The sequence below is a fragment of the Trachemys scripta genome, chromosome 24, assembly GCF_013100865.1.
Source record: "Trachemys scripta elegans isolate TJP31775 chromosome 24, CAS_Tse_1.0, whole genome shotgun sequence".
Classification (NCBI taxonomy): domain Eukaryota; kingdom Metazoa; phylum Chordata; order Testudines; family Emydidae; genus Trachemys; species Trachemys scripta.
The window spans coordinates 7,477,666-7,505,625 of record NC_048321.1 but is presented as its reverse complement, the minus strand read 5'-3'; the positions used below and the strand labels follow the sequence as shown (position 1 = coordinate 7,505,625).

The 27,960-nt window shown below is 44.1% G+C and overlaps 1 protein-coding gene across 3 annotated transcripts; it reads left to right on the top strand.

Moving 5' to 3' along the window:
• The first annotated feature begins 58 nt into the window (after positions 1 to 58).
• PRPF3 (pre-mRNA processing factor 3) lies at positions 59 to 23,207 on the top strand. 3 transcript variants are annotated; one of them, XM_034756582.1, is made up of 17 exons: positions 59 to 192; positions 2,270 to 2,382; positions 4,866 to 5,048; positions 6,061 to 6,191; positions 10,011 to 10,157; positions 11,395 to 11,478; positions 11,607 to 11,827; positions 12,843 to 13,149; positions 14,028 to 14,194; positions 14,963 to 15,045; positions 16,056 to 16,199; positions 17,058 to 17,157; positions 18,344 to 18,457; positions 19,226 to 19,344; positions 20,041 to 20,124; positions 21,703 to 21,764; positions 22,925 to 23,207. In XM_034756582.1, the coding sequence occupies exons 3-17, from the start codon at positions 4,904 to 4,906 to the stop codon at positions 23,069 to 23,071; spliced, it is 2,055 nt and encodes a 684-aa protein (XP_034612473.1). In that variant the 5' UTR covers positions 59 to 192; positions 2,270 to 2,382; positions 4,866 to 4,903; the 3' UTR covers positions 23,072 to 23,207. The 3 variants fall into 3 exon arrangements, with proteins under 3 accessions (XP_034612473.1, XP_034612472.1, XP_034612475.1); XM_034756581.1 differs by having other exon boundaries at positions 2,253 to 2,382; XM_034756584.1 differs by lacking the exons at positions 59 to 192; positions 2,270 to 2,382; positions 4,866 to 5,048 and adding an exon at positions 8,897 to 8,992 and having other exon boundaries at positions 6,060 to 6,191.
• Positions 23,208 to 27,960: the final 4,753 nt, after the last annotated feature.

Below are 27,960 nucleotides of genomic sequence, written 5' to 3'. Positions count from 1 at the left end.
CACGTGCTGGGCTCTGGGTTCCTGCGTCACGTGCTGGTGCCTAATTCCCTCCCCCGCGAGCCCGCCGGGCGGCCTCACGCGGGCCGTTTCCGCTTCCGCTTTAACGTTCCGTCTCCGTCAGTCGCAGCGAGTCCGCGCTAGGCCGCCGCGGCGGGGAGCGGAAGTTTCGGGCTCGGGCCGGGCGGCGCTGAGGTGAGGCGCGCGGGAGCCGGGGATGGGCAGGCCGCCGAGCCCGGGCTGGGGCGGGACGGGGGGCGCGGCCGCGTGATCCGCCCCCTGGGGCTCGAGCGCTGAACTAGGCCGGCGCAGGCCCCTGAGGCCTGCGCCGGCCTAGTTCAGCGGGAGGGGAGCCCCCAGCCGCCCCCCCCCCGCCCTGGGGAAGGGGGGAGCCCCCAGCCTGCCCCTCATATTACTGAGGCGGTGGCAGGGACCCCCATTTACTGGCCTGCCGGCCCCCCCCCCCGCCCTAGGGAAGGGGGGAGACCCCCAGCCTGCCCCTCATACGCCTGAGGATTTGACAGCGACCCCCGTGTCCTGGCTGGCCGTCACCCCCCCCATGTCCTGGTGCAGTGGGGAGTCTCCACTCTGCGTGCCAGAGTTGATAAATGGCGCTCTTGGTGATGGCATGGTACCTTCCTCATCGGTCTTCTCCCCCTTTTTCCCCATTATCTGTTAAACCTCAGACGTCTGCCCTGTCCTAAAGGACTCCCTTGTTCAGGAGGGTGAGCAACACACACTCAGGTGCCCTGAGTGTGTGGTACTGAGGGCAGGCTTGGACCCATCACTGGTATCCCTGGTACCCCATCATCATGTTCCCTTTTCCCTCTGTGCTCCTGAATATAACTGATCAAGCACAAGTGAATTATTAGCCCAATGTTTGCAGTTAAAACATCTCAGTGAATGATTCTGGGAATCTCGGAAAGTCTCTGAGCAGCCACAATCTCGAGCTCCTCTAGAAATGCTGCTTATATCATTTTGGCCCGGATCAGGGAGCACTCAGATTTGCACTTTTTATTTTTGTTGCATACTCCTATTTTTTAGTGTTTGCACGTTCTTCACACAAGAAGTGTGTGATTTGGGTACTAGGGCAGGCAACTGGGAGTTAGGGCTCCAGAGTTCGGATCTCAGCTTTGCTACTGACTTGCTGTTTGACTTGAGACAAGTCACTTAACTCTTCTGTGTCACTTAGAAAATTAGTAATATTAACTTGTCTCACCAAGTTATAGTGACAAAAAATCAGTGTGGTGCTTTGGAGAGAACATGCTGTATAAACAGTTTTTTTTCCCCTAACATCTAGCCTAGAAGTGACTTGGAGGGGCAATCCCATCAATCTGCCACAGTGATGGTTTTGTCAAGAGGAATTTTTGCCCTTTATATCTCCTATTCGCTATGTATCATAGGCAAAAAAGCATCCTCTTTAATGGTGTGTATTAGCTTTGATTCTAAACTTGGGTCTTCTGGATACTTCATGTAGCACCAGTGCTGCTTTAGGGAGGATAATAGTACTTTGAGTACACAAGAACAAGGGATCATCCAATAAAATTGAGAGGCAGCAGATGTGAAACAATAAGGAAGCTCTTTTCAGAGTTGCAGCCGTGTTAGTCTGTATCCGCAAAAGGAACAGGAGTACTTGTGGCACCTTAGAGACTAACACAGTTAACCATGCCTAATACTCAGAACTCCTGCCTCCCATTTTGCCTCTAACCACTAGACTACACTGCCTCCTTTGCTGACTATTCAAAGGTACACACACAGTGGTGGGGAGGGAATTGGCACATTTATTTCCATTCTGGATAAACAAGCATTTTTATTAAATAAAATAAAATGGAACAACAGCAACAAAAAGGTGTCCATGTGGGTTTTAACCTTTGCCAGTGCAAATGAGTTTTATAAGTAAGATTAGAATTGTCTGCCCATAAACATGTTACATTTGTGCTAGGTTGCTTCTCAGAAAGAAGTAATTGGGAATGGGAGGGGGACAGCCCAATCTTCCTATGTACACAATTTTCATGTGCAGAATTTGGTAAAATTTTCCGCAGCTATAAGAGCACTCTTTTCCTATTATAGTTAAATTTGTCTGATTCAAGGCATCTAGATTTCTAGCCTTAACATAGCCAGTACTCAGACCTTTAAAATAGTAGTCTTATGGGGCAGTGCTGTGAGCAAAAGGGTTTCTATTGAAAAGAGGCATTGTACATCTCACTGTGGTTTTGGAAACTCTAATTATAATTAGCATTTTTACTTAATTTTAGGCATGCATGTTTTACAGAATGAAGCTAAATATGTTGCTTATCTGAAGGAGCCACAGTTGCTTTGACAACAGCTTTGTGAGAACATCAATTTCAGATTATCCGTTTACTGAGGAATAACCTAGTGAAGAAGGTTAGTGGGTGTAAACCTTAATATGAGATGCATGTGTTGTGCAGTTTCACTATTGGACCACCTGGTAGAAATCTTCTATTCTATTTGGTCTGTCAACTTTCTTAGACATTTTAATACACACATTTGGCCTAATATGCAAGGTTTAACTGTATATAGAATACTTACATGGCTGAAAGATAGTGTTCTCATTCTGTAGGTAGTACATAATGGAGAATGCTCATATATACTCTTGGCTCTTCAGATACTGAAATATCATGTTAACCCGCCTGAGGCTGAGTATTCTATTGGGTCTTATTGAATTACATAAATGAAGGTAAAATCTATCAAGGCATAACTCATTCTTACAGCAGTATTAGCCTGTTTTTACAATATATAAATGAGGATACTAATATGGCAACATGATTTTATGAAATGTAATCATGGCTCTTAACCTAGCTGAACTAATGATCATGAGTATCAAATGTTAACATTTAACAATCATGGTCTGAAATGATGAAACAAGCAGCTATAACTGAAATGTAGCTAAAGGATGCCTGTGAGCTACAGCTACTGTTGCTTTGTTTCCTTGCTCTTTGAAGTTGAAATATGTAGAACATTTCTTCACTGTACAAACAGAAAATCTTGATTCTTTTAGTCTCCATAAAATGTCTATATATGAAAATCTTTATTTTAAAACATTGACACTCCCTTTCTGATTTTATGGACCAATAGTAACACTTTGTAATTATACAGTACAGAACTACCTACAGTTTTTTCCTTGTAGGGAAGAAATTTCTTAGGCCGAGCATATTTCCTTAAGAAGACTGCCTCTTTCTAGGTAAAGGAGGCTTGATTTCCAAATCAGATCAGGGTCTGGGTGCATAATTAAACATTATTTCATCTGTAGAGTGTAACCCTATTGACATAGTAGCTTCTATTTCAAACAGTTAGTGGAGAGAGATCTTGTCTCCAAAATCGGTAGCTCACAACTAGATTCAGAATAGTAGGAGTGGGGAATATGGGCTTGTAGTTTGCAGAAGGGGTTCTCAGGCTTAAGCATGCCTATGAATATTTCCAGGATGTGGGCCATAGATTGCACAGTGATATATGTGTGTGTGCTTATGCCTGGCGAGGCAGGATGATCTTTTAGACTAAGATCATCCTATCTGGGTTAAAAGGAATTTTCCCCCAAGTCAGATTGGCAGAGACCCAGGGTTTTTTTGACCTTCCTCTGCAGCATGGGGCACAGGTCACTTGCTGATTTCAGCTAGAGTAAATGGAAGATTTTCTCTAACTTGAAGTCTTTAAATCAACAGTTGAGGACTTAAGTAACTAAGCCAGAGGTTGTGGAGCTTTTTGCAGGAGTGGGTGGGTGAGGTTCTGCAGCCTGCAATGCGCATGAGGTCACACTAGTTGATCATGATGGTCCCTTCTGGCCTTAAAGTCTGAATCTATAGTGAGGTTGAGAGTCAGGAGACCTGGGAGATGTCCCCTTGCTGTGTGACCTTAGACAAGTCTGCCTTAATTTCCTCTAGTGTAGAAGGCTGCACGTGCTTACCTTGTGTAGATGTTGAGGCTTAATGTCTGTAACATGATTTGAGATCTTCAAATGGAAGGTACTAAGCACTAACTAGTGTGTACTAGAATTTTCAGTGTTTATCAAAAATGTATTTCATCCACATTGCCTAAGATGGACTTGTTCCCCTCTCAAAATATTGTAAAAACTATTCTAATATATAAAGTGCAAGTGGTGTATGTGAAATACGTTTGAATAGGTCTCAGTCTAGTGAGTAATGGTCAAGGGTTCACATCACAAATCCATCACCCTGATTGTCGCTAATTGGCTCCCTTTGGCACAAGCCAAAGATTGAACGGGCCACGAAGACGGAACTCCCCCCTCTGTCCTGGGGGCATTTATGAGGCCGTAAGTCTGTAGGAGTTGGAAACTGTGTTGCTGGTACCTGTTACCTGCTCTGTGGATAAATAGGACAGTATCTCACTCACCTTGTCTCTCTAATATCCTGGGAGCAACATGGCTATAACAACACTGCATAGTCTCCAAGAGTGTCATTTTGACACCTTCCACAAGAGGAAGGTTGGCCTTGTAGTCGTGGCACTGGACTAAGATTCAGGAGATCTCGAGTCAGTTCCTGGCTCTGCCATAGATTTCCTGTGTAACTTTGAGAAAGCTGCTTAAAGAACGAACGCACAGAGAGATTATCTCTAATAAGAGTCTAATACTTCCTTTGTCTTGTCTAGTTAGATTGTAAGGTCTTGAAGGGAGGAAGTATTCCTTGTCTTATACAGCACTTAGAACAATAGCACCCCAACATTGGTTGGGGTCTCTAGGTAGAAATACATTAAAAAAAATGCTTTGCACCTTCCACTAGCTCTAAATTCACACTAAAAAAAGAAAAATATAATGGCCACCAATATAATGCTGATTTGGCTACTCCAGTCTCTCTTCTAAGTGATGCTTTTTACACTCTTCATTTTTCTTATAGGCAAAATTCAAATAATTGAAGTCAGCCTGCCGGTGAAGATGTCGCTCTCTAAACGGGAATTGGATGAGCTGAAGCCATGGATCGAGAAGACAGTGAAGCGGGTCCTGGGTTTCTCAGAACCCACTGTGGTCACTGCAGCATTGAACTGTGTTGGGAAGGGAATGGACAAAAAGAAAGCAGCTGGTATGTCCTCGGCTTTTCATTCCGACACTCACAACACCCACATCCATTGCTGTGTATTTAAGAGTATTAAAGATCCTTGACAAAAATAGAGGGAGGTGTATGAAATAAGTGCTAAAAGCGACCACCTGTTGAATCTCTCAGGATTTCTATTTAGCAATACAATCCATTTTTCTGCGAAGTATTTCATATAAATTATATCCTACCATGCCTTCGAGCTAAACAGTAGCAAAGCTGGAAAAGGAATAGAAGCATCACTCAGGAAAATGAAACTAACAATATAGACACTTTGTGTTGGTCTAGAAAGCAACCAAGTGAGGCTTTCAAATTTGTATCTGAAATAAATGAGTATTTGTTCCTGTGAGTAGCTGTGAGCTTTACAAATGGAGTTGGAAGAGCTGCACTGCATTTGAAAGGGTCTTTAAGTTAGCTTTAAATTGATCTTCCTTATTCTTGGGCACTTTTCACCTGACTTTAGTGGTGCTAAATTGTATGTGGCAAATTGTTTCTTCATCACTAATTAAGGTTGTGACAGTGTTTCCATTAGATGGACCCCCTTTTCATGGATATGACACCCCTTTTGAGCTGAGAATGTCCTTGCTAATTCTTAACTCAGAGCCAATTTTTATGTACTTAATATTTCTAGACTTACTTCACAGGCTGTAAGTATGTAGTAATAGAAGCTTAGTTTGGACAGATTTTCTTGTACTCCCCTTGTCCTCATGGCAGAAAGTGGCATTGTCTAAGACACTTCCAAAACACTTAAAGGGTGTTAAAGAAACTGACAAGACAGGAAATGCAGTTGAAAGACTCCATTGATAAAGAAACTGAAGAAATTTGCTGTAGTCAGTGAAAGAGGCTTGCATGGAATCTCCAAACCTATAGGTCATGTATTCTAGATGTCCGGGGGAATGGCAGTCTGTAAACTGAGAGGCTGAAGTATAATTTTTATCCACGTATTCCTGTCTCCAAAAATGTTCATGGTCTAGTCACACAAATTTATCTTCCTTGCCAGACCATCTGAAGCCTTTTCTTGATGATTCCACTCTGCGGTTTGTTGACAAGCTCTTTGAAGCTGTAGAGGAAGGACGAAGCTCCAGGCACTCAAAATCCAACAGTGACCGGAACCGAAAGAGAGAATTGAAGGTAAGCTAAGGACTGATTGTTATATTGTTCGTTAAAGGCCATGAATGCAGTGCTGTTACTTTACCACATTCTCCTCTTCCAGAAAGGCACATCTTATAATGCTTAAAGTTCAAGAGAAAAGACCCTTCTCTACAATGAAGTGTGTGAGCCTTTACATTTGTTCTTTTTACTCTCTTCTGAGGTGCCATGAGGTACCAAATACTTTCCCTGGCCATGTCCTGACTTGGAAGCCTGAGCATCTGGTTTCTTTAACAATCCCCTAGTAGGTTTAATGGAGTAGAACAGCTTAAATAGCAGGATTTGTGGCTCTCTGCTGTTTTTCTTACTCCTTTATCCCTCACTGCATTTTTGCCATACTGTTGAGTCTTCATTAACTAGAGGTTAGGAGTCTGGGTTAGTCGGTCACAGCTTATAGTAACTTTCCATTGCTCTTCCTTGCTCAGACACGTCATCATACAATCTAAACGGATAATTTCACAACTGTCAGTGAATGAATGTTGGTGGGTTACCTTGTAGATTTTCACTTTCTGTCCATGCACTGAAGCTCATCTGGGACCGATAATATGCAACTTCTGGCAACCTTTTTTCCCCACCAAATTCAAGGTCCTTAAGTACAGCAAGGATTTTCTAGTGTTCTGGTGGTTTTCCCATCTGACATTTGACTGGGATGGTGGAAAGTCTCATGCATCCACAGTTGTCTTTTACTTCTCCCCGCTATCTTGAAGATTTTGCTTTTGACCATGGAATTACAATTTTTTTTCATCATTTGCATACAGAATTTAAAAATGGCTACTCGACAAGCTGTTCCCTGGTCTTAAAGTAAGTTCCCTTTCACTTTTTTCCTGAAGTTCCTATTTTATGGCATTTTATATTTCTCTTTTTGAAGTTTTGCATTGTATCCGTTCCTGATTCATCAGTTACCTAGTATATTCCCTTGCAGGGCTCTCAGCTGTGCCTTTCCAGGTGTCTCTGGGAAAGTGCTTTGTACTAGGAGAGGGACTGCCTACACTTCTCAATATTTTCTGTCTGAAACTGTTACTTTTCTCCTCTGCCTGGCTGAGGCTTTAAAATGTGCTAGAGAAGGGTCTACTTACCTTTCCTCTTCCAGGTTCCAGTTACATTCACTGGTTAAATAGTCATGCATAAAAAAGAGGCATTTATCCCCAGAACAGGTACAGCCTGGGTGGCAGCGGTGCCAGCTTCCCTGCCAATGTGCCTTAGTCTGATCTGGAGTGAGCCCCGCCCCACCCCTGCCAGGGGAGAGAGTGGGGAAGTTCAATCTTCCATAGCTCGGGTCTGGTCTACACTACAGACTTATATTGGTATAATTATTGTTCTGGGGTGTGAAAAACCCACACCTCAAGCGATGTAGTTATACCAACTTAACTCCCCGGGTGGACAGCGCTATGTCGGAAGGAGAGCTTCTCCCACCGACATAGCTACCTCCTCTCAGGGAGGTGGATTAACTATGCCGACGAGAGCTCTCTCCTGTCGGCGTAGAGTGTTTTCATTAAAGCAATGCAGTGCCTTAAGTGTCGATGTGCTCTCAGTCATTGGCACCTCTACTGAAACTATCAAGAAGGGAGCCAACTAGTGTTATGTGCTGGCATCTTTGTGCTGTGGGCACATTTAATTAGGAACTAGATTGAAATTCACGAACTCATTTCACATAAGCCACCAAGCTGTCCTCAGATTGAAAGCCAGTAAGCCATCATATTTTATCCCGGCCAGATCTCAAGTCTTTTACCTCTGATATATTGGGGAGACAGAGAAGAAACTGGAATATCTGAACTACGCCATGCAGCCACTTGACATCTCATTGTAAAGCAGATGGTTCTGCAGATGAATCCTTTAGCAGATGGATTACAGTCTACACTTTACGAGTGATGATTATCTTCTACTTCTGTAGCACTTCTGATACAAATGGATCCCAAAGCTCTTCACAGTTACAAATCATTGATAAGACAGTGCTTTACTCACCTGGAACATGCTTCCACATCATACAAGAATGCTACTTAGCATCAAATAGCAACACTGTACAACGTCATAGGACAGGAAGGAAAGACGGTTACACTCTGTTGAAACTCTATGGGGAATCTTATGGAGGTAGGTTAGATACCCAAGTTGGGCTTTGGACTGGGCACTGGGGCTAATGCCCCATCTCTAGTGAAAAGTGCTCTGGGATCTTGAATGACCAAAAGTGTTCCAGGCCCTCAGTTTTGTATCTGATCTGAAATTCAGCGCTCCTAGTAGCATAGCATGCCCAAACACACTGTGGTGGGGCACTGACTCAAGGAAAAGTGTCATCTACTGAACCACCAGCTCCTCTTCCTGGAGTTAACTTCCTTAGAAGTGTCACATCCAGACACTGATCTGCCCTGACCCTGCTTAGCAGAAGATCTACTGGACTTGCAGCCCAAGGTGGTATAACTAGGGTAACTTTTCCTTTCTGGCTTTTCCCTTGATATTAGCCCTGCTTTTACATATGCTCACAGAATTAGAATTGTAGTGGTGGACAGAGGGATGATAAAACCATTAGATAATACTCATGTTAGCTGTCTTTCAGCATTCTGTCTGGCCCTCTTTCTCCTCTCTCCCTTGTACCATTTCATGGGGTAGATCACTGCTTGGGAAGTTTCAGGAACTAAAACGTAATGGTCTACACACTTTATACTATGGGCAAGTCCTTTCTCTTGAACTTGTAGGTATTCCAAGAAGTACCTGTGTCTGGCTGAGGAAGTGTCCTTGTAGAATATGAACCATAATAGTGAAGAGGGGATTTCAACTAACGCTTACAACCGGTGTGTATATCTTCTTTTCAAATAACATTCACTTATAATACAGTATGTCTATTGTATGGTAGATTAAGGGCTTGTTTCCTCACACAAATGGCACCCATTTAACTAAATTAGTGCAATCTCCTTGTAGACACACTCTTAAATCAGGTTTCAGAGGGGTCGCCATGTTAGTCTGTATCAGCAAAAACAAGGAGGAGTCCTTGTGGCACCTTAGAGACTAACCAATTTATTTGGGCATAAGCTTTTGTGGGCTAAAACCCACTTCATCAGATGCACGGAGTGAAAAATACAAGTAAGCAGAATATATATCATAGCACATGAAAAGGTGGGAGTTGCCTTACCAAGTGAGGGGTCAGGGCTAACGAGACAATTCAATTGAGGTGGAAGTGGCCTGTTCTCAACACTGAATACCAAGGGAGGGAAAATTACTCTTGTAGTGCTATCAAGGCCAATGTAATCAGGGTGGCCCATTTCAAACAGTTGACAAGAAGGTGTGAGTTTCAGCAGAGGGAAAATTACTTTTGTAGTGACTCTTACATCAGTTTGAGATTTAGAAACCAATTTAGTTAAATCAGTTCAGTTTGTAGATCAGATCTGTCTGTGGATAGGTGTGTGAGAGAACACACAGGCTTACTGGGAAGAACGATGGACCTAGGAACTCTTTAACCCATGCAGAAGGATGGTAGTGCCTTTCACACAAGGATCTGGGTGCTTTGCAAACAATAGTTAACCTCGACATCACCACCATTCATTTAGATGGATCTCACTTACCATTGTACAGGTGAGAAAACGAGACACAGATTGAATTTGTGCCTGATCCCACAGTGGGTAAACGGCAGGGCTGAGAATCCAACATCGGAGTTTTGGATTCAAGCCCTTTGCTGTGACCGCTTGACCAAAATGTTTTTCAAATTCTAAATTGCTGGACTCAAGTGGTGGTTGCTTGTCTTCATCAGTAGCCGTGAGTAGCTTTGTTATGTCATTGATCGTAAGCTATCTCGTCTTGTTCCCGTTCTGTTAGGATGTGTTTGGGGATGACTCTGAGATCTCCAAGGAGTCTTCCGGCGTTAAGAAGCGGCGTATTCCACGTTTTGAGGAGGTAGAGGAGGAGCCGGAGGTTATCCCAGGCCCACCTTCAGAGAGTCCAGGAATGCTGACCAAGCTACAGGTTTGTCTTATCAGGCTGCTCTCCTCCGCCACCTCCCAAGAAACACAGATCTTGGATCTTAACATCTTAACATTGAGTTTCAGTGTGAGGGAATAACAAAAGTTTCAGGTATCTTATACTTCATATCATGATTAGAAATTTGAATGTCAGGGCCTGGCATCCTTCTTTTGAAAACTAATGGCAAGTGCTTTCCACTGTGTCCTTTTCGGAGCTTGCTGCTACTATTGGCCAGTTTCAATAGAAGTTCCCAAATTCACAAGCCTAATAGTCCTCTTTGCTGTTTCTCGAAAACAGAGTGGCAGAGAGAGTGCCATGTTGATGCCTTGTGTTGCTAAAACTTGCTACTCATACAGAATCTACGCTTGATAAAATACTAATGAATACAACTAAACTATACTGAGAATAAATGGAGAAAATACATTTGTTATGCAGTATCCTTCATTGTTTGGACAAGTGTTGACTTGCACTGAAATGTGTTCATGGGCAGTTATGTAGTATGAACTGTTCATTAGCTGAATGCCATCTGTATGATCTGGCACATTTCATTATTTTTTTAATTATACGGTACCATAAATGTACATGAAGTTTTGCAGATTCAGAAAACATGCTTGGACTAAAGCTCTTAGTCTAAATTAGACTGACCAAACAGTTCAGACACATGAAGTAGTTTACCTGTAATGGCTTAATCTCAAAGCACTGCAGATTTTTAATTAGTGGATTAATGTCACTGAGTTTAGTGGAGGAGGTGTTCTAGAATTAGTGAGATTCTCCTGTATATCATCTTGAAACAGTGATTTCCACCAGGAAAAGGCAATTCAGTTCTTACCGTTTGTGGTGTCAGTGAGCAGACTGAATTGATTAAGAACAGTCCAGGAAAATCCATTTTGCAGGTCCTTTCACTTTTTTTTTTGGGAACATGTAAAGCACGTGGTCACACTTGAATTCAGCCAAGGAAACAGAAAGCGAGGGTAAGACCCTCTTCACAAATGAAGCAGGCAAACCAGGCTCCTTTTCTGTAGGGTGAGCTGAATCGGAAGGCACAGGTCATGGCCGTGGGCACTGACTACCCGGGGTTGCTGCTGCTGGATTGGAGGTTGTTGGTTAGAATTGTCCCGGTTGGTAGCTGGGTTTGCACTCATTTGCCACTATGTGAGGAGCCTCTGAAGAGTGCTTTAGCTCTTCTGACTTCCTGTGAGGAGGGGGAAGAAACCTAACTTTCCAACTTTTATTTCTGCAGATCAAACAGATGATGGAGGCAGCAACCCGTCAGATTGAGGAGAGGAAAAAGCAACTGAGTTTCATCAGTCCTCCTGCACCCCAGGTACAGCCTGGAAAGCAAAAGGGCAGATCCTTTGTCACAGGATTCAAAGGGATGCATTGCCTTTCTCCTCAAACAGTGACTTGTGTGATTGTTCTGACATGTATCTAACAGTGTATGTCTCTCCCCAGCCCAAAACTCCCTCTTCATCCCAGCCAGAGCGTCTCCCCATCGGCAATACCATCCAGCCCTCACAGGCAGCCACGTTCATGAATGATGCTATTGAGAAAGCCAGGAAAGCTGCTGAACTGCAGGCCCGAATCCAGGCTCAGCTGGCCTTGAAACCTGGGCTCATTGGCAATGCCAACATGGTGGGGTTGGCCAACCTGCATGCAATGGGAATTGCACCCCCGTGAGTACAATCAACTTGCCAAGTACACTGTACCCCTGGTAACTTCCTATAGGAACAAGAGAAATATTAGGCGTGCATAGTGTCAGCCTTCATCATTGCCTTTCCACCAAAATTCATGTGTATTGGCTTGGATTCATAAACTGGATAATTGGTGGCTCTGTGTCAATGATAGAAGCACCAGAGAGTGATGTTGGACAGGCGTTGCCCTTCTGGATGTTGTCTGTCTGCTGTTGTTCACCTCTACTGTAACACTGGTTGTTGTCCTTTGAATGTTCAGTCCATTTCAGGGTCAACTACGAGTAGTCTAAACTACATCAGATCCTTGTGGCCTTGTCTACACTAAGGGTTTTCTAGATTGCACAATGGTTAGAGTGCAAGACCACTCTCCATCACCTTAACTATACTGGTCCTTGCATCATTGCAGCCATCAATGTAGCTAAACAAATGATAGCAACAGTGGGAAATCTTACGGGGGGCAATGCCTCAGGGCTGACATTGTTACACGATGCCATTCTGGCAGCATAACATTTTCATTGTATAACATTTACACCCACTTTAGGACCCCTTTATGCTGCCAATAAGGTGTAAGGAGATCTTGATGCAAATGAAAATGGGACCCCTAGTGTAAGCATACCCATATCATTCATGGTGTATGAAACTCACCTCTGTTCCCCGAAGTATCAAGAAGAGAGAAGTGTTTAGATTATTGATGCTCTATGAGGGATCAAAATGTGGAAACCTCTGTGCTGATGCTTCGGTCAGACTTATAATAGTTGAAGTTGCTCTAGGCTCTGGATCATAATACTGGCACGTACTTTTTGATTACTGTTGCACTAAAATGGCTTCACATCTGTTTCCTTTATATGATATTGACTAACAAGGCTTAGCAAAAACCACCAAAGAGCAGACCATACTCTTTTCAAGACCTATTTTGGTGGTGGTCACAATACACTCTATATTTCCTCTGAGTTTAATGCTACATGACTGCATTTTAACAAAATGTTTCTTGCATCAGGAAAGTAGAGCTAAAGGACCAGACAAAGCCTACCCCATTGATTCTGGACGAACAAGGCCGAACTGTTGATGCGACTGGTAAAGAGATTGAGTTGACGCACCGTATGCCGACCCTGAAAGCAAACATCAGGGCTGTGAAGAGGGAGCAGTTTAAACAGCAGCTCAAAGAGAAACCTTCTGAAGACATGGAATCCAACACTTACTTTGACCCCCGGGTCTCCATAGCCTCATCCCAACGTCAGAAACGCACCTTTAAGTTCCACGACAAAGGCAAATTTGAAAAAATTGCACAGAGGTTACGAACAAAGGTATTGTCTAGTTTTTGAGTGCTGGTGTTAATGAACAGCACTAGAAGCAGGGGGTGGCATGGGAACTGAACTCTTGTGTCCCATTCAAGAACGATGGAGGCTTCAGGACAAGAAAGATTTCCACTGCAGATGGTTGAACATTTTCCATCAAAACTTTTTCAATGGAAAATTGGTTTTCAGTTTTTGTGGAAAGTGTCTTTCTGTATACATTTTTGACTTTTTGTTGAAAACATAAAGAACTTAGTTCTCTTATGAAAAGCTGAAATTTTCCATGGAAAAATATACTTTTTGACCTACTTTTAATAGAAACAAATGATTTGGGGGCTGAAAGAACTTAAAGGGAGAGAACTTGCCTACATTTTAACCCTGCGCAAAAACATAAGTGTACATAGCAGTAACCATTTAGTGCAGTTGTAAGGTATAATGGGAACTCTTGGAATGCAGAGCTGATTTAGGCTGGATATTGGGAAAACCCTTTCTGATACGGAGGTCTGTTACACCATGGAAGAGATTTCCCCCAAAGAAGTAGTGAAGCACTTTGAGATCTTCTGATGAAAAGTGCTATGTGAGAGCTAGGTAGTATTATTGCTAAGACATTTCCCAGTACGTTGCCCAGCCCAGTTTTAAAGTATCATCTAGGAGAACAATTGTGTATTAGGGTTGCGCAGTAATGCATGCATGGGGCAGGTGTAACACCCACAAACCTCCACACAACAACCCATTAGTCCCAGGCTCCATTCGGTGCTTCCTCTGTGACATGCCCTGATCAGCTTGTAAAAGAACATATCCAGTGTGCTTTGCTTTTTAAAGGCTTCGCTAGTTCTGCATGTGCCCATGGAAGTGACCTGCTTGTACCATCTCTCTCCTCTTGTTCTCAGGCTCAACTAGAAAAATTACAGGCAGAGATCTCTCAAGCTGCCAGAAAGACTGGGATCCACACCTCTACCAAACTAGCTCTTATCACCCCGAAAAAGGAGCTGAAAGAAGGGGAGATCCCTGAGATAGAGTGGTGGGATTCGTATATCATCCCTAATGGCTTTGACCTGTAAGTTATTACCTGCTGGACTTTGATAATTTTATTGTAGAGAAGAAACTAATGGCCTGGCTTTTGAGAATTGCTGACCAACCCCTGGTTCCATTGACATTTTTTGGGAGCTGCTGGTAGCTGAAGTGCTCAGCGCTTCTGAAAATCAGGCCCTAAGCCTTTACTGCATCTTTTACAGAAGCAAGTGCCTCCGCTTGAGTAACTGCATTCTGCTCCCCTGAATTCCCCGTGGGCAGTTCAGTTGTATTTTGTGTTCGCTCCCTGCTCCAGTGTGTGATGTGGTGCCAAACAGCTGCCATATTCCATTCCAGAGCTGTCTTAGTCCAATGACTGAGAGAACAATTCCTGTGTGCAATCGAAACAGCAGTTTGTTAGAGTGATTTTGGCTAAAAGCCATTGTGGGATTTTCAAAAGCAGCTAAATGACTTTGGAGCACAAGCCCCATTGACTGTCAGTCAAGCATTTTTGAAAGTTCTGCCTCTAATGTCTAAATGTAAGATCAATATTTAGAATATTTGGGGCAATGGGAAGGACTTTAATACTTATGTAGGACCCATGCATCTCCCTGCTTCCCCTGAACTCTTGGCTTTAGAGTACCTCTCAGCAACTTGTGTAAGTTTAATGGTTAGCATTGTGGTGGTTGTGTGTGTGTGTGGGAGCCAAATTGCTTTGTTCGCCAAATGCTGTGGCTTGTGGAACATTGAAGGAAGTGTGGGAAGCCCAGCCCTAAGATGACAAATAGTGATATACGAATTCTCTCCTCTTTAGAACAGCTGGAGTCTACTCTAAAAGAGACGACTACTTTGGGATCACAAACCTTGTGGAACACCCAGCACAGTTAAGCCCACCAGGTACTATTATGTAGCAGTCTAGTTCAAGGCCTCTTTGTAGTCTTGATCAATTCATGGTACAGAGGGAGTTTTGTAGCAAGACCCTTCAAGTGCTCCAAACCACTGGCAGCATGAGACCTGAACCAGGCTAAGACCCTCCCCATTTGTAATACCACTGACTTCATTTCTCACCATGAAAGAAATCATGCTAAGATAGAAAGTAGAGCTCTGCTAGGGTGGTGAGACAGTTAAGACTAGGAAGGCGAGTCTGCAAAAAGACTGGAGGCGATCACATTTAAAAGCATAGTGACCAACTGGATATTGGAAACTGGTAGATTCCCATGTGGTCGAGGGGATGGCTACTGCTACTTGGACATTATGGGTGTCTACACAGCAACTAAACACCTGTCAGCCGAGTCGGGCTCGGGCTGCAGGGCTGTCTAATTGCTGTATAGACGTTTGGGTTTGGGGTGGAGCCCGGGCCCAAGCCTGAATGTCTATGCCACAATTAAACACCCTAAGCCCCGTGAGCCCGACTCAGCTGATCCAGGCCAGCCACAGGTGTTTAGGTGCCGTGTAGACATACCTCAAATTCCTTCTGTGATCCACATGGTAACATAGACCCAGACAAGGGACATAGGATAGTAAAGAAAGGTTTAGATGATTAGTGGTTAATCTGTTTAACATAAACCATATTGTAACCTCTGTTTTCTGGTTCAGCATTGATATAAACAATCTGGAGTAACTCAAGGATCACAGATTGTAGCAGAGAGAAACTATGATCTAATATGGGAGAGCAGAGAGGCATACATACATGCTCAAAAAGAGGGGGTTTGTAGCTTACAAGCAGACTGGAGGACAAAAATGGTGGTGTTGGGCTGCCTTAGCCTTAAGCATGAGGAATTGGTTATAACTCTTAGACTGCAGCTATTTCCCTTTCCTTTCCCCAGTAATGATTGTAAACAGTATTTGGTCCTGCCCTTGTGGAACTGGGAAACGTAAAGTGACTGTTCATTGGTTTGCCTTCCTAGTGGACAGTGACACACCAGTGACTCTGGGCGTTTATCTAACTAAAAAAGAGCAGAAGAAGTTACGACGTCAGACGCGGAGAGAAGCACAGAAGGAACTGCAGGAGAAAGTCAGGCTGGGCCTAATGCCGCCTCCTGAGCCAAAAGGTAGGTGACGACCTTGTGGAGAACAGGCTGTATGCAAAACGCCGCATTAAAACATACACTATCTCCAAATGGTGTCACATTGGCTAGTTAAAAACTCCGTTTTGGTAAATTGCAGCAGACAAAGGAGTTGTGCGAGAGAAATCCTATAGATCTACTCTGTTCATGAATTTACATTCATGCATGTATATTAATAGAACTAAGTCCAGAAAGGGCTGTTATGATCATCTGGTGTGACCTGCATAACACAGGCCATAGAATTTCACTCAGTAATTCCTGCTTTAAGCCCCGTGTGCACAGGGCTGTATTCTGGGGTGACTTACACCCCATCCAACCCCACTGACTTCATTAGGGTTGCACAGAGGCAGAACGTGGTACAACAAATGTACATACTACATGGAATGCTCAGACGGAGGAACGGCTCTTTACTAAATTTCATGCATTGTTGCTGTGTCTTGTCAGTCAGTTGCCACACTGCACCTGGAAATACCTGCATTTCAGAGGCAAGTGATGTGTGTTTCTAGCTAGTAATTCGGTAAAGCATTTTGAGCCTGACAAAAGATGCTACAGAAGGCTGTTTTTAAATAATGCTGGGGAGGCTTTTGAAGCAAGCCTTAGAGAGGAGATCTGGTCTCACCTAGAAATTAACTTGTACCTTTCTTTCAGATGGTTTCCCCCAATGTTGTTTCACTCTTATAATCTTTGCACTCAGTTTTATTTAAAGTAAAACTTCTATTCTGAAGATCTTCTCATTTTTAAGTTATACTTATAGGAAGTAACAGATGTCATAATTTGCGTCAAAAATGCAAAAGGCAAGTTGGTACTTGATCCCTTTAAAATGTTCCTCTATTTCCCTTGCAGTAAGAATTTCTAACCTGATGCGAGTACTAGGGACAGAAGCTGTTCAGGACCCGACGAAAGTGGAAGCTCACGTTAGAGCACAGATGGCAAAGAGACAGAAGTAGGTTGCATGTTCTAGAATAAGAAAACTTTATTTTAAAGTAGATTTGGTGGTGGTGGTGGTGTCCTGACAGCCCTAGCGACTAAAGTCCTCTACTGAAGCATATATCAGATGCAGCAAAGGGAGAAGGAATGGCAAATTTTACTCAGATGATGACCCTACAACGTATTTCAACTTTGTCTTGAAACGCTCTTCTCTGAGAGCTAGAAGAGGATTGAGTGTTCATGACCCATCCGTTCTTGGCCCCTTGTCCTGAAACTGTCAGCAAGAGGCCCAGTTGCAGAGGTGGCTTTTGAGTAGGGACAGCTATCTGCTGGGAACTGGACTGAGACTCTGACTCGCTTCACAGACCCTCCAACAACTGCTTGTGGAGTAATGACTTTGAAGCATGGTCCTTCTCAGCTCACTAAGTTCAGTAACTTACCCTGAATAGCTTCCGGTTTAATACTAAGCAATTGACTGCTCCAGATAGCAACATCTCCACAGTAATGTTTGGTGGTGCATGCACACATTCATCCTCGAGGGAAGTCATCTGGGAAATGCAAAGGTTTCACTGTAATAAAGGTGAACTGAGTAGGCTCTTTAAGAAACTAATCTAAAGCAAAGTACCTGAATTAAAAGTTTGTATGTGCCGTCTGAAACTGCAAATAACCAGATGGCTGGATTTTTCAGGCTATGGTAATGATACAGGGCCTTATGCATCATCACCACTAGATCAAATGCAGCCTCTAGCAGTCCTGACTGAAAGTTTGTACCATCTGATGGTGCGTTAGTGACCGATTTAAAATTAGTTGGTGGGTTTTGATCCAGTTCACACCACAAATTTCCACCATTACAGCTGGCACTAATTGCTCTTTCAGCAGAGGCCAAGGACTAAATGGATTGATCCCTCATCACTAGAGGCATTGAAAGCAAATCAGAGGGTCACATTGCAGGAAGCTTGCAGTGCCACTATTCATACTTGTTACAACCTGGTCCGGTTTCCCTCGGGATGGAAACCAGTCTCTTGTGATCTAACCCACTCACATGCTTCTAAGCCAGTCGGGTCTGGGCAGAGCCTGGTTCACTGTTCCTAGCTCTGGGTCTACAAGGCACACTCCAAGGCTCACTCCCCTTCCAGTGTTCCGAACAGACAACCAACAAGCTGCATTTCTGCTGACCTGTTGTCTCTTTTCCTCCCACCCAGAGCTCACGAAGAGGCCAATGCTGCACGAAAACTAACAGCAGAACAGAGAAAAGCAAAGAAGGTTAAAAAACTTAAAGAAGATATTTCCCAGGGAGTGCATATATCTGTGTACAGGTGAGTGCCTTCTCCCACAGACCCTAGAGGGGTCAACAGATGTTTTTCTCATGTGACTTTTTATAAATACAGATGACAAACGCCTGTCTATAAATGTGTGCTAATATGGAGTGTTCCTTTAATGCAAGGCTATTGTCATCTGGCTCCCTGAACTCCATTAGAAACACTGAATGCTCTTCAAATTATTTTATGGTAGAGAGAAACAGCCCCACTTTCTCAAAAGTAAATAAATGAAAAGGTAACTCCATTCTTCACTCATTCTGTGTGAGCCTTCAAGGTGAATGTAGAAAGTCTCTTAATACTTTAGCGCTTCTATAGCGCTTTCCATCCAAGGATCACAAAGCACTTTATGACTTCTAATCCTAATGACAGGGAAACTGAGACACTGGAAGATGGAATGTCCAGTGTCACAAGCAAAGCTGGCAATAGAACCCAGGAGTCCTGACATCTGATAAAACGCCATTCAAAAGCCAGATGAAAGCTGCTTTTATAATGTAATATATGTAATAATGTATTCTAAACTAAGGATGGGACCCTGTTGTCTTAGGTGCTGTAAAAAGATAGATATTGTCCCTGCTCCACACTGAATAAAACCCTGTTGAGCATAAGGTTTTTTGTAAACCCCCACAGTGCCGGAGAGTTTAAAGTGAGAGGAAGTACTAGACTGAATTGGAGGAGAGTAAGGGAACCTTCTTTCTCTTTTGTCCACTATTCATAGTTCTGTAGTTTCTTTTTCGAATAGATAAACCTTTGCTTTTCTATCCTCAGAGTCAGAAATCTGGGCAACCCAGCAAAAAAATTCAAAATTGAAGCAAATGCTGGGCAACTGTACTTAACAGGAGTGGTGGTTTTACACAAAGATGTCAACGTGGTGGTAGTAGAAGGAGGTAAGGCTCGGGGGGTGAACTTTCTAGTTAGAACATTAGACGTTCAAAAGCTTGTTTCTAACCAAGATACCCAATTGCCAATTACTGGGCTTTATGGAAGTAAAGGAAGATATTAAGCTACTCTACTCAGAATGCTGCTTAGATTTATTCCGCACCAGCCCTTGGGTAGTCAAGTATGTTAGCTACTTAAGTATTTTAAATAATCCTCTAAATATTTAAACTGTGGCATTATTAAATCTGCTAGATTTGAAGTCACAATGCTTTGACAGTGACAGCTTCTCAGGAAAGACTCTGCCAGCCCTGGTTGAGTCCGCTACAATGCCTCCATTTGCATGGTGCTTTATAAACATTCTCACAGCACGTTTCGTGAGATACTATCCCCATTTTACAGCAAGGGAAACTGAGATGGCACAGAGGTGAAGTGACTTGCAAAGGCCACAGGAGAGTTCCTGTCTCCAAGCCCTGTTCTTAGGTTAGAGACTATACTCCTTTGTCATTGATCTGCAGTATTCTCTTTGCCCAGGGCTTTTAGCTGGAACTGTGCGGGTGTTTGAGTGTTTAGTTTTTCCTCCATGGTTTCAGCTGTGATTAGCTTTCACTGTTTTTTGGAGGCAGAATGTAACCCTATTAGGACTCTTAAATTGAAGTTGTCAACGAGCAAGAACTGAGTGAAAATGACCATCTCTCTCTCTCCAGGCCCAAAAGCACAGAAGAAATTCAAACGTCTTATGCTCCATCGAATAAAGTGGGACGAGCAGACATCAAACACGAAGGGAGATGGTAAGCATAGACCCATGTGGATATATATGAAACGTGGCTAGTGTGACTGTATGGAAGTGGCAATAGGGTCATTTTGTTGCAACCTGGAAGAGAAGCCATTACTATGCAAATCCTTATGCAGAACATAATCGATCTGATCGTCTGAGTTGTAAATTTGAAGATCTCTGTAATGCTACTAAAGCAAACCAACACTGGGACTGTGATTTAGATGATAAAAAGCCAAGAACTTCAGTGCTGGCTTATGCTCCTTACTATTATTTACATCAGTTTTCCAGATTGCCTTCTGCTGTGTCAGCCTCTCCTATTCAGCTGTAAGTTTTCTGACACCCAGTAGAGCTTGAGCTGGTATGGGAAAGTGTGTGTACTGCTGAATGAAGCCCAGTCCTTGCAGACTGGGGAGGCAAATACTCCCAGGGAGGCGTATGTCTTAATTCTGTGAGGCACTCAGAGTGGTCCTCTAGATCCCAGTACAGGTATGTATCCCTGAGACAGGAAGTGAGAGCCCAGAGCCCCAAATCACATAACCCTGGCTAATACTGGTACACAGACAGTGCTGGGAACCACTGCTCTATAAATGTAGTGCCTGTGTAAATGTCATTGGCCAACAGTTTTCTTAAATGGGTCAGCTCTCCAGGGCAAACCCTGTGCCTTCGTATGTACTTTATGCATGCTCCGCCCAATAGGGGAGCTAATCCTGATTGGGTGACCCCCGGGTACTACTGTAATAGATATTTCGTAATTGTGTAGTGTGTAATGTGAGAGACCAGTCCGTGGCTCTGGGCCAGTGATACTCAGACTGAAGTTCAGGAGCCACAAGTGGCTCTTTAATGTGTGTCCTGCTGCTCTTTGCAGCACATGATATTAAAACACTGATTTAATTATTAACCAATCAGGATGCTTTTACTGTGTTAACCAATTAAGTTATCAACTTGCACTAAGTTATTTTATTTGCTGTGGGAATAATTATGTATATCAAAACTTATTATTTCCCCTGTCATACTGTTTAAATACGAATACATAGTACTATAGCCAGCTACTACTGTGGCTCTTTTAGGTAATGTTGGTTGCTAATTTGGCTCCTGAATCAGAGATCAGAGTATCACTGCTCTAGGCACACGATGGACCCTGAAATGGGAATAAAAATGTGATAGAGGGATGTACTCACTGCTGAATCTTCTGTGCAAGTAAGTTAGATCTTCCATAGTATTTGAATTCAATTTTGTGCTTGAAATGTCAGATTATGAAGTCAGGTATCACATAACTACTAATAGCTATGGAGGACTCCCCCCTAAACACCAGTAGAGAAAGGTGAAGGGAAATCAGCAAACATTTGTGTGCATGCCCAAAATGAGGGAAATGTAAAAGTCTTAGTTTAAATAGCAGAAATGTAGTTTGGATTTAGAAGGGAGAAGTTCTCTGAGTGGAATGAGAATAGAAGCATGGTCAGGACTTAGGTCAGGTCCCTGCTTAGAGCTGTGGGGTAGGAAAGACTTGTATTTTTAATGCTGGTGCTTTCTTAGTGACTGCCTGGAATTCCTTATTGGCTGTAGGTCTAAAATCTGCTTTATTTTTTTTCAGATGATGATGAATCTGACGAGGAGTCTGTTAAAAAGACAAACAAGTGCTCTCTGGTTTGGGAGGTAAGTTATGATCTTGATTTAATGGAGCATTTGGGGCCTTAAACTCAAGTGCTTAATTTCTGGGTCACTTGGCTTTTCATTACTGCCAATATTAAAACATGTGTGCAAGCTATAAAGCCTTGTTACTTGCTGCACACTTCTGTTTGCAAATGGTTATGCATAAAGCATTTCACTACCAACTTGATGGCACTTGATTTTTGTTTTGATTGAATTAGGTTGGCCCTGGGATTTCAATATGAAATGTTCGGGGTTTATCTTTTTAAACCTCATTCAGATGGAGAAAACAATGTGGTGACTTTCTCTATCTAGTCCACACAGGAATATTTTTGCATTTGGAAGGGTATAATGCTGGGAAATGCAGAGGATGCATGATCCTATTCAAATATCTAATCACTATTCAAAGGAAGCGTCCAGGGCTAACTTATTGGCTGCTTTTTGCAGTGCAGGAGAGCTGGATTTCAGACTCTCTTGTTCTGGTGGAGGGAGGTAGTATACTCAGCCCTTGTGGTGGAGAAAGCAGTCAGTGCTTTCTATGACTAACTAGTGACAGGAACCAAGTTGGCAGCTTTCAAGAGGTGTCCTGGCCAGAAGTACTGTGGCTCCCTTGTGTTCCAAGTGACTTGAGGTTGGGTCCCGCACCCTTCAGTTTTCATGATCACATCCTTTGAGATGCTATATAAAAATATTGGCATCTCCACAGTCTTTGGAGATAATCTTGCATGGCATAATAAAGGACACTGGCTGTGCCAAACAAAGATGGACACAGACTGGAATAAAACGTAACTTCAATTAAAGCCACTGAAGTGCTCTTAAACACTTCAGTTTGTTGCAGACTGTATCAAAGGAAAGTCTTTTCCTGGCAGTTAGTTTAAAAGAAAACATTACTAAGTGACAGTGGAAATTGCCCTTATTTAAGCATGTTTCTACACAACTTTTCACCTCTGCACAAATAAAAATAGCACTAATTTAATTATGCAAATCATAGTTTCTCTCTGAACACTTGTTTAGAAACCTGAGAAATTACTTTTTCGATTGTAAAGAGGTTTATTCTTGATTCCTCTTGTAATTGTGGTTGCATTTGCTTGTTGATGCATTTGCTTGGTGGTTTTTCCTGCCAGCAAGATGCACCAGAAAACTCCTACTCTTTCTGTCTATTTCAGGGTACAGCGAAGGATCGCAGCTTTGGTGAAATGAAATTTAAGCAGTGCCCCACTGAAAACATGGCACGGGAGCACTTTAAAAAACACGGAGCTGAGCATTACTGGGACCTGGCTCTGAGCGAGTCCGTGTTGGAATCCACAGACTGAGGGTGCTGCTGCCCCCAGCGTTCCCATTGTTAATTTGAGAACAGTACCTGGCTGAAAACTTGGACAGAATTCCCTTCCTCCCCTCAAATCCCCACAGTACGTTGCATATGATTAAAGAAATATTTTTAAAACAACAGTCACAGCTACCCTGTTTTCTAGATAAACCCAACTCTTGGAAATTGTGGTGCAAAACCACTGGAAAGTGGTATCCGCCAGAGAATTCAGTTTTGAGGAGGTGGGAGGGGCAGAGAAAACTTTCAGTAGTCTCTTTAGTCCTTCACATACAGCTGTCTCAAATGGAGGTACAGACACCTCCTTGCTTTGTCAGCTGTTCCATAGATGAGGTCTGACATTGGACAAACTATATGGTGCATACAATCCGAGATTATTCCTTTGGTGGGCAGGGAGGCAGTTTGGGAGCAGCCCCGAATGGTCTGTGGATGCAGTATGGAGCATTTGAATTTGTAAAGCAGAGTAGGAGATGGGGACTTAGCCCACATCCTATATTTACATAATAAACTTTTTTAAAAGAAAGTCAAAGATGTGTTTCTTTACATGGGAGTTTCAATTAGTCTGCTGTTACTCAATGCAAACCACGTTCTTCTGTACTTGGCTCTTGCATCAATCTTGAACCATAGCTTGGGTATATTTGGAAGGATTGTTTGACAGTAGCCTCAGAATCAGGGGCCTGCTCTGCTACAAACATGGAGGGAAGATGGTCCTTGCTCTCAGGGTACGTCTTCACTTACCAGAGGGTCCGGCGGCAGGCAATCGATGTTCTGGGATCAATTTATCGTGTCTGGTTAAGACGCGATAAATCGATCCCGGAAGTGCTCGCCGTCGACGCCGGTACTCCAGCTCGCCGAGAGGAGTATGCGGCATTGACGGGGGAGCCTCCCTGCCGCGTCTGGACCCGCGGTAAGTTCGGACTAAGGTACTTCGAATTCAGCTACGTTATTAACGTAGCTGAATTTGCGTACCTTAGTCCGAAGTGGGGCTTAGTGGGGACCAGGCCTCAGTTTTAAAATCTAAGAGAAGTAACAAAGTTTATGGGGAGAAGGATACAACCAAATACATGTTTTTGTAGACCCTTGTAGTTCTCTAATGGTAAAAGATGCCAGCTCAGCTAGCCATCATTAATTGGCTGATCTCTTAAAGGCATAGCATAGGGTGAATCTTGAAGAGGTACTTAATGAGGAAAATGGACTGGCCTTACAGATGAGTTGAGGGAGGATATTCCATACATAAGAAACAAAGTGGAGGAAGGGTCAAATTGTTTTGTTTTTGAAGCTGATGTGGGTAGCAGCAGTTGAGGCTGATGTTTGGAGAGATGAGCAGACAAGAATGAAGAGGTAGAGTTGTGAAGCTTGAACTTTAATATTTAGGAAAACATGGAACTCTTGTAATATCCTGTGCAGCATTCTAAATTGCAGCAGTGAGTATGATCAGCACGTGGAGTTGTAGTGCACATTGTACTATGGTTACTGAGGAAGTTATTGTCTGTTAAATTGGTTATTAGAAGGAAATTATGTTGAGTGGGTTTCTTCAATTAACATTAGCATGAGCTTCTACAGCCTTGTCTTGTATTTCATACAAGTAACATCCCTCAAGGTATGACCAGCTTTGAACCTGCTTTTAAATTCATGGAAATGCTTTGGTGTCATCTCACTTATTTCAGTTGGATGCTTATTCCAGCTCCTGCAGAGATGAAAAGTAAATAGCTGTCCAGTGTCCTTTTTTTTCTTTAAATGAAGTGGGAAAGGGTTCCTATAAGCAGATTTTGTTGTTTTCACTCATCCCTAATTAGGTTAACAGCTTTTAAACAGGTGGTTGCATCACAGGAAATATAGAATATTTTTCAAGGTTGGAACACTAAGTCTGATCCTGTCCTTTCACCTTTTGCAGACAACTAGATCAGTGCAAAGTGGATGTCAAATGCTATCAGACCAGCGTGGTAGCCTTTTACACTCATTTCATAGTGGTGGGAATGACTGTGCAAGGTGCAGGACAATGGAGAATTAAACAATGTTTGTTATCTCTATGAATGCAAGATCTGTTTTAATCTGGTCCTATTGCTTCATTCCGTAGCTGGAGTCAAACTACTTCTGAGAATGTATTCAAGAGTCAAGACTTCAAGGGAGGAATAAGCAGCTCACCTATTGTTTGGGGGCTGGGGTAGATGGTTGGAGATAGGTAGAAAATGCCATAATAAATGTTTGTTGCTAATCAGTATGGCCTGCATAATTGCGCTCCAGGTTTCTAGTAGGATTAGTCATTTTTTGGCTCTTTGGCACAACAGTGCTTCTGTTTATACTCTCAACTATTTATACTCTGATGTCGACACTACTTCCTGCTGTAGCTCATTCTAAACAATGAAAGGGACTTTGTATATTGGGTCCTGAATGTAGGAAAGACTCAATTGTATTACCATCTAATTCTAGATTTTCTTTAATTGTGCACTGGCAATTCTCAGCCTGTTTTGCTCATAGAATATCAAGGTTGGAAGGGATCTGGGGAGGTCATCTAGTCTAACCCCCTGCTCAAAGGCAGGCAGGTTTTTGCCTCAGATCCCTAAATGGCCCCCTCAAGGATTGAACTCTCAACCCTGGGTTTAGCAGGCCAATGCTCAAACCCCTGAGCAGGAACAGGATTCAAGACATGAGTTTATGGTGTCTACCACAGGAGCAAAATATTGTATGATGGGAACTAGGGGATGGCTGGTGGTAAAGAGACAGCTTCCTGTAACTTCCCAAAAACCTGTGACCTAAAGCCCGGGAACCCACCTCTCTTCCATCAGCCTGCCTTCTGCAGAAGCTGGTGCAAAGTACTACTTCCATGTTTATCTTGTTAGAGAGCTTTAAAATATGTCTCTTTACAATGAAGAGGCAATCTTATTCACATTTTTTAAAAACCAAATATTGTTTCTTGAGCCATCTTAATTTAATAACAAAATCTTAACATGTAACTTTTAAACTGTTTGTGCTGCTTTTTTTATTTTGGCTGAGGACAATACAGTATTAGAATCCTTTTCTCCTTTGGCTAAGGCTCAGCTACTTTGGCTGTAAAGCACTTAATATTGTCTGTTAATTGTTTGTTTTTTAAAAATGTACTGTAATGAAGCAAGTGAGAAGAGGGCTTATCTCTTGTAAGAAAAAAAAATCAAGCTCTTACAAGTTTAGGTAATTACTCACTACTGCTCCTTTAAAAGTGGTAATTGTTTCTCTGTCCATCCTCTTTTTTTTTTTTTTCAATCTCTTCTATGGCAGGCTCTGCTTAATAAAACAGCCTGTTGCTTTCTTCCACAAACCACCTGGTGCAGGTTCTACCATGCGTGTGGAGTGCCTTTGCAAAATGGCACCAGTGCTGAATGAGCTTGGCCAGTTCTGTCTGTGTTGCTGCTCTCTTGGGCAGAAGGGAGGGTGCCAGGTTTGCAGGCTAAAAAGGGGGTGGGGAGAACCAAAGAGCATAAGCATTCTGCCATGACTGGGGCCAGTAGGGCCCATGGCCATCTGCAAAGTACAACTCTAGTCAGTGCAGGGGGGGGAGTGCAAAGGCTGCTGGGAGAAAAAACATGAAGCTGGGAGGAAAGTGCAAAGGATGTTGGGACCCTGGCCAATAGTGGAGTGGAAGCACAAAGGATACCAGGAGTGTGACTAAGGTGGGGGGAGGGGAGAGGAAGAACCACAGGGAATGCTGGCAGTATGAGGGGGGGGGGTGGGGGGGGGAGAGAAGCACAAAGGATGCTGGGAGCGTGGTCAAGGTGAGATGGGGGAGAAGCACAAAGGATGCTGGGAGGGAGCATGATCATGCCCTTCATTGTACAGCCCCAAGGTAGCTACCTCCCTCCCCAGTTCGCGCTGGGAAGCCCTGATTGGACTGACACCCTTGACCCTTCCCCCAGGGGAGGGGGAAGGCCTCGGTCATTTGTTCGCGCTCCCTTCCCGCCTCAGGCCTGGCCCCTCCACTTCGCACATGCGCAGTGATTGGAAAGAGCGCCTCAGTGCACGGCGCACGCCCGGGGCTTGGTTAGAGAGCGCGGCCCGCATGCGCAGGAACGTCATTTCCTCAGGCTTGCGCACAATCGATTGGGAAAGAGGCGGCGTTTGCGCGGCCACGTTCGCGCATGCCCAGTATGCTCCGCGACGCTGACGAGGGGGTTGGCACATGCGCAACCACGGTGTGGCGCGTGCGTCGTGAACCCCTCGCGCCTGGCGGGGCTCGGCGCGTGCGTAGTTGGCAGCGTCCCGAGAGGGGTTGGCGCATGCGTCCTAGATGGCTGTGGTTCTGAGGGTAACTTGAGAAACCTAGTACAAAATGGCGGCAGATGGGCGGGCTCCGAGCTGTGTTGGGGATGGAGAGTAACCAGCCCCTGGCAGCCGCCTAACCGGTTAGCGGCTCAGCGAGCACAGGAGGGGCCCTTCAGGGGAAGGGGGTCCGTTAAAAGCCCCCTAGAAAGCGAGGGGGCGGGGCTGCGGCGCGTGCCCGGGGCGGTAGCGTGAGGCGCGCGCTCCCGCGACCATTGGCGGCCGCGCGACGCTCCCACCGTTTCGCGCGAGTGCGCGCACTTCCCAGCCGGAGTGTCTCGGGCCCGGGAGAGAGGCCGGGCGGGGGCAGAGCCACCCCTGTGTGCCAGAGAGAGGAGGGGGTGCAGCGGCCTCTCGCGCTCCGGCCCCGGCCGGCGGGACGGGGTGTCACCTCCGTGCGCTGTGCCCGCTCGAGGGGGCGGGGATAGAGCCGCTCCATTGCAGGGGGGCGGGTGCTTGCATTGCTCGCTGTTGCGGGATGAGACCCTCGCGCGCGCCCTAGGCCGGGCTGCGCGCGCGCGGGCGGATCGCGGGCAGGCCGGGGTTGAACGAGTGTTTCCTCGGACTGGACGTCAGCGGGCGGGA

What these genes read in the sequence shown, in the direction of transcription:
- PRPF3 (XM_034756582.1), top strand. Translation starts at nt 4,904, where the DNA reads ATGTCGCTCTCTAAACGGGAATTGGATGAGCTGAAGCCATGGATCGAG. An exon ending in GCAATGGGAATTGCACCCCC is followed by an intron (nt 11,828 to 12,842) that starts GTGAGTACAATC and finishes TTCTTGCATCAG; the next exon opens with GAAAGTAGAGCTAAAGGACC. An exon ending in AGTGCTCTCTGGTTTGGGAG is followed by an intron (nt 21,765 to 22,924) that starts GTAAGTTATGAT and finishes TGTCTATTTCAG; the next exon opens with GGTACAGCGAAGGATCGCAG.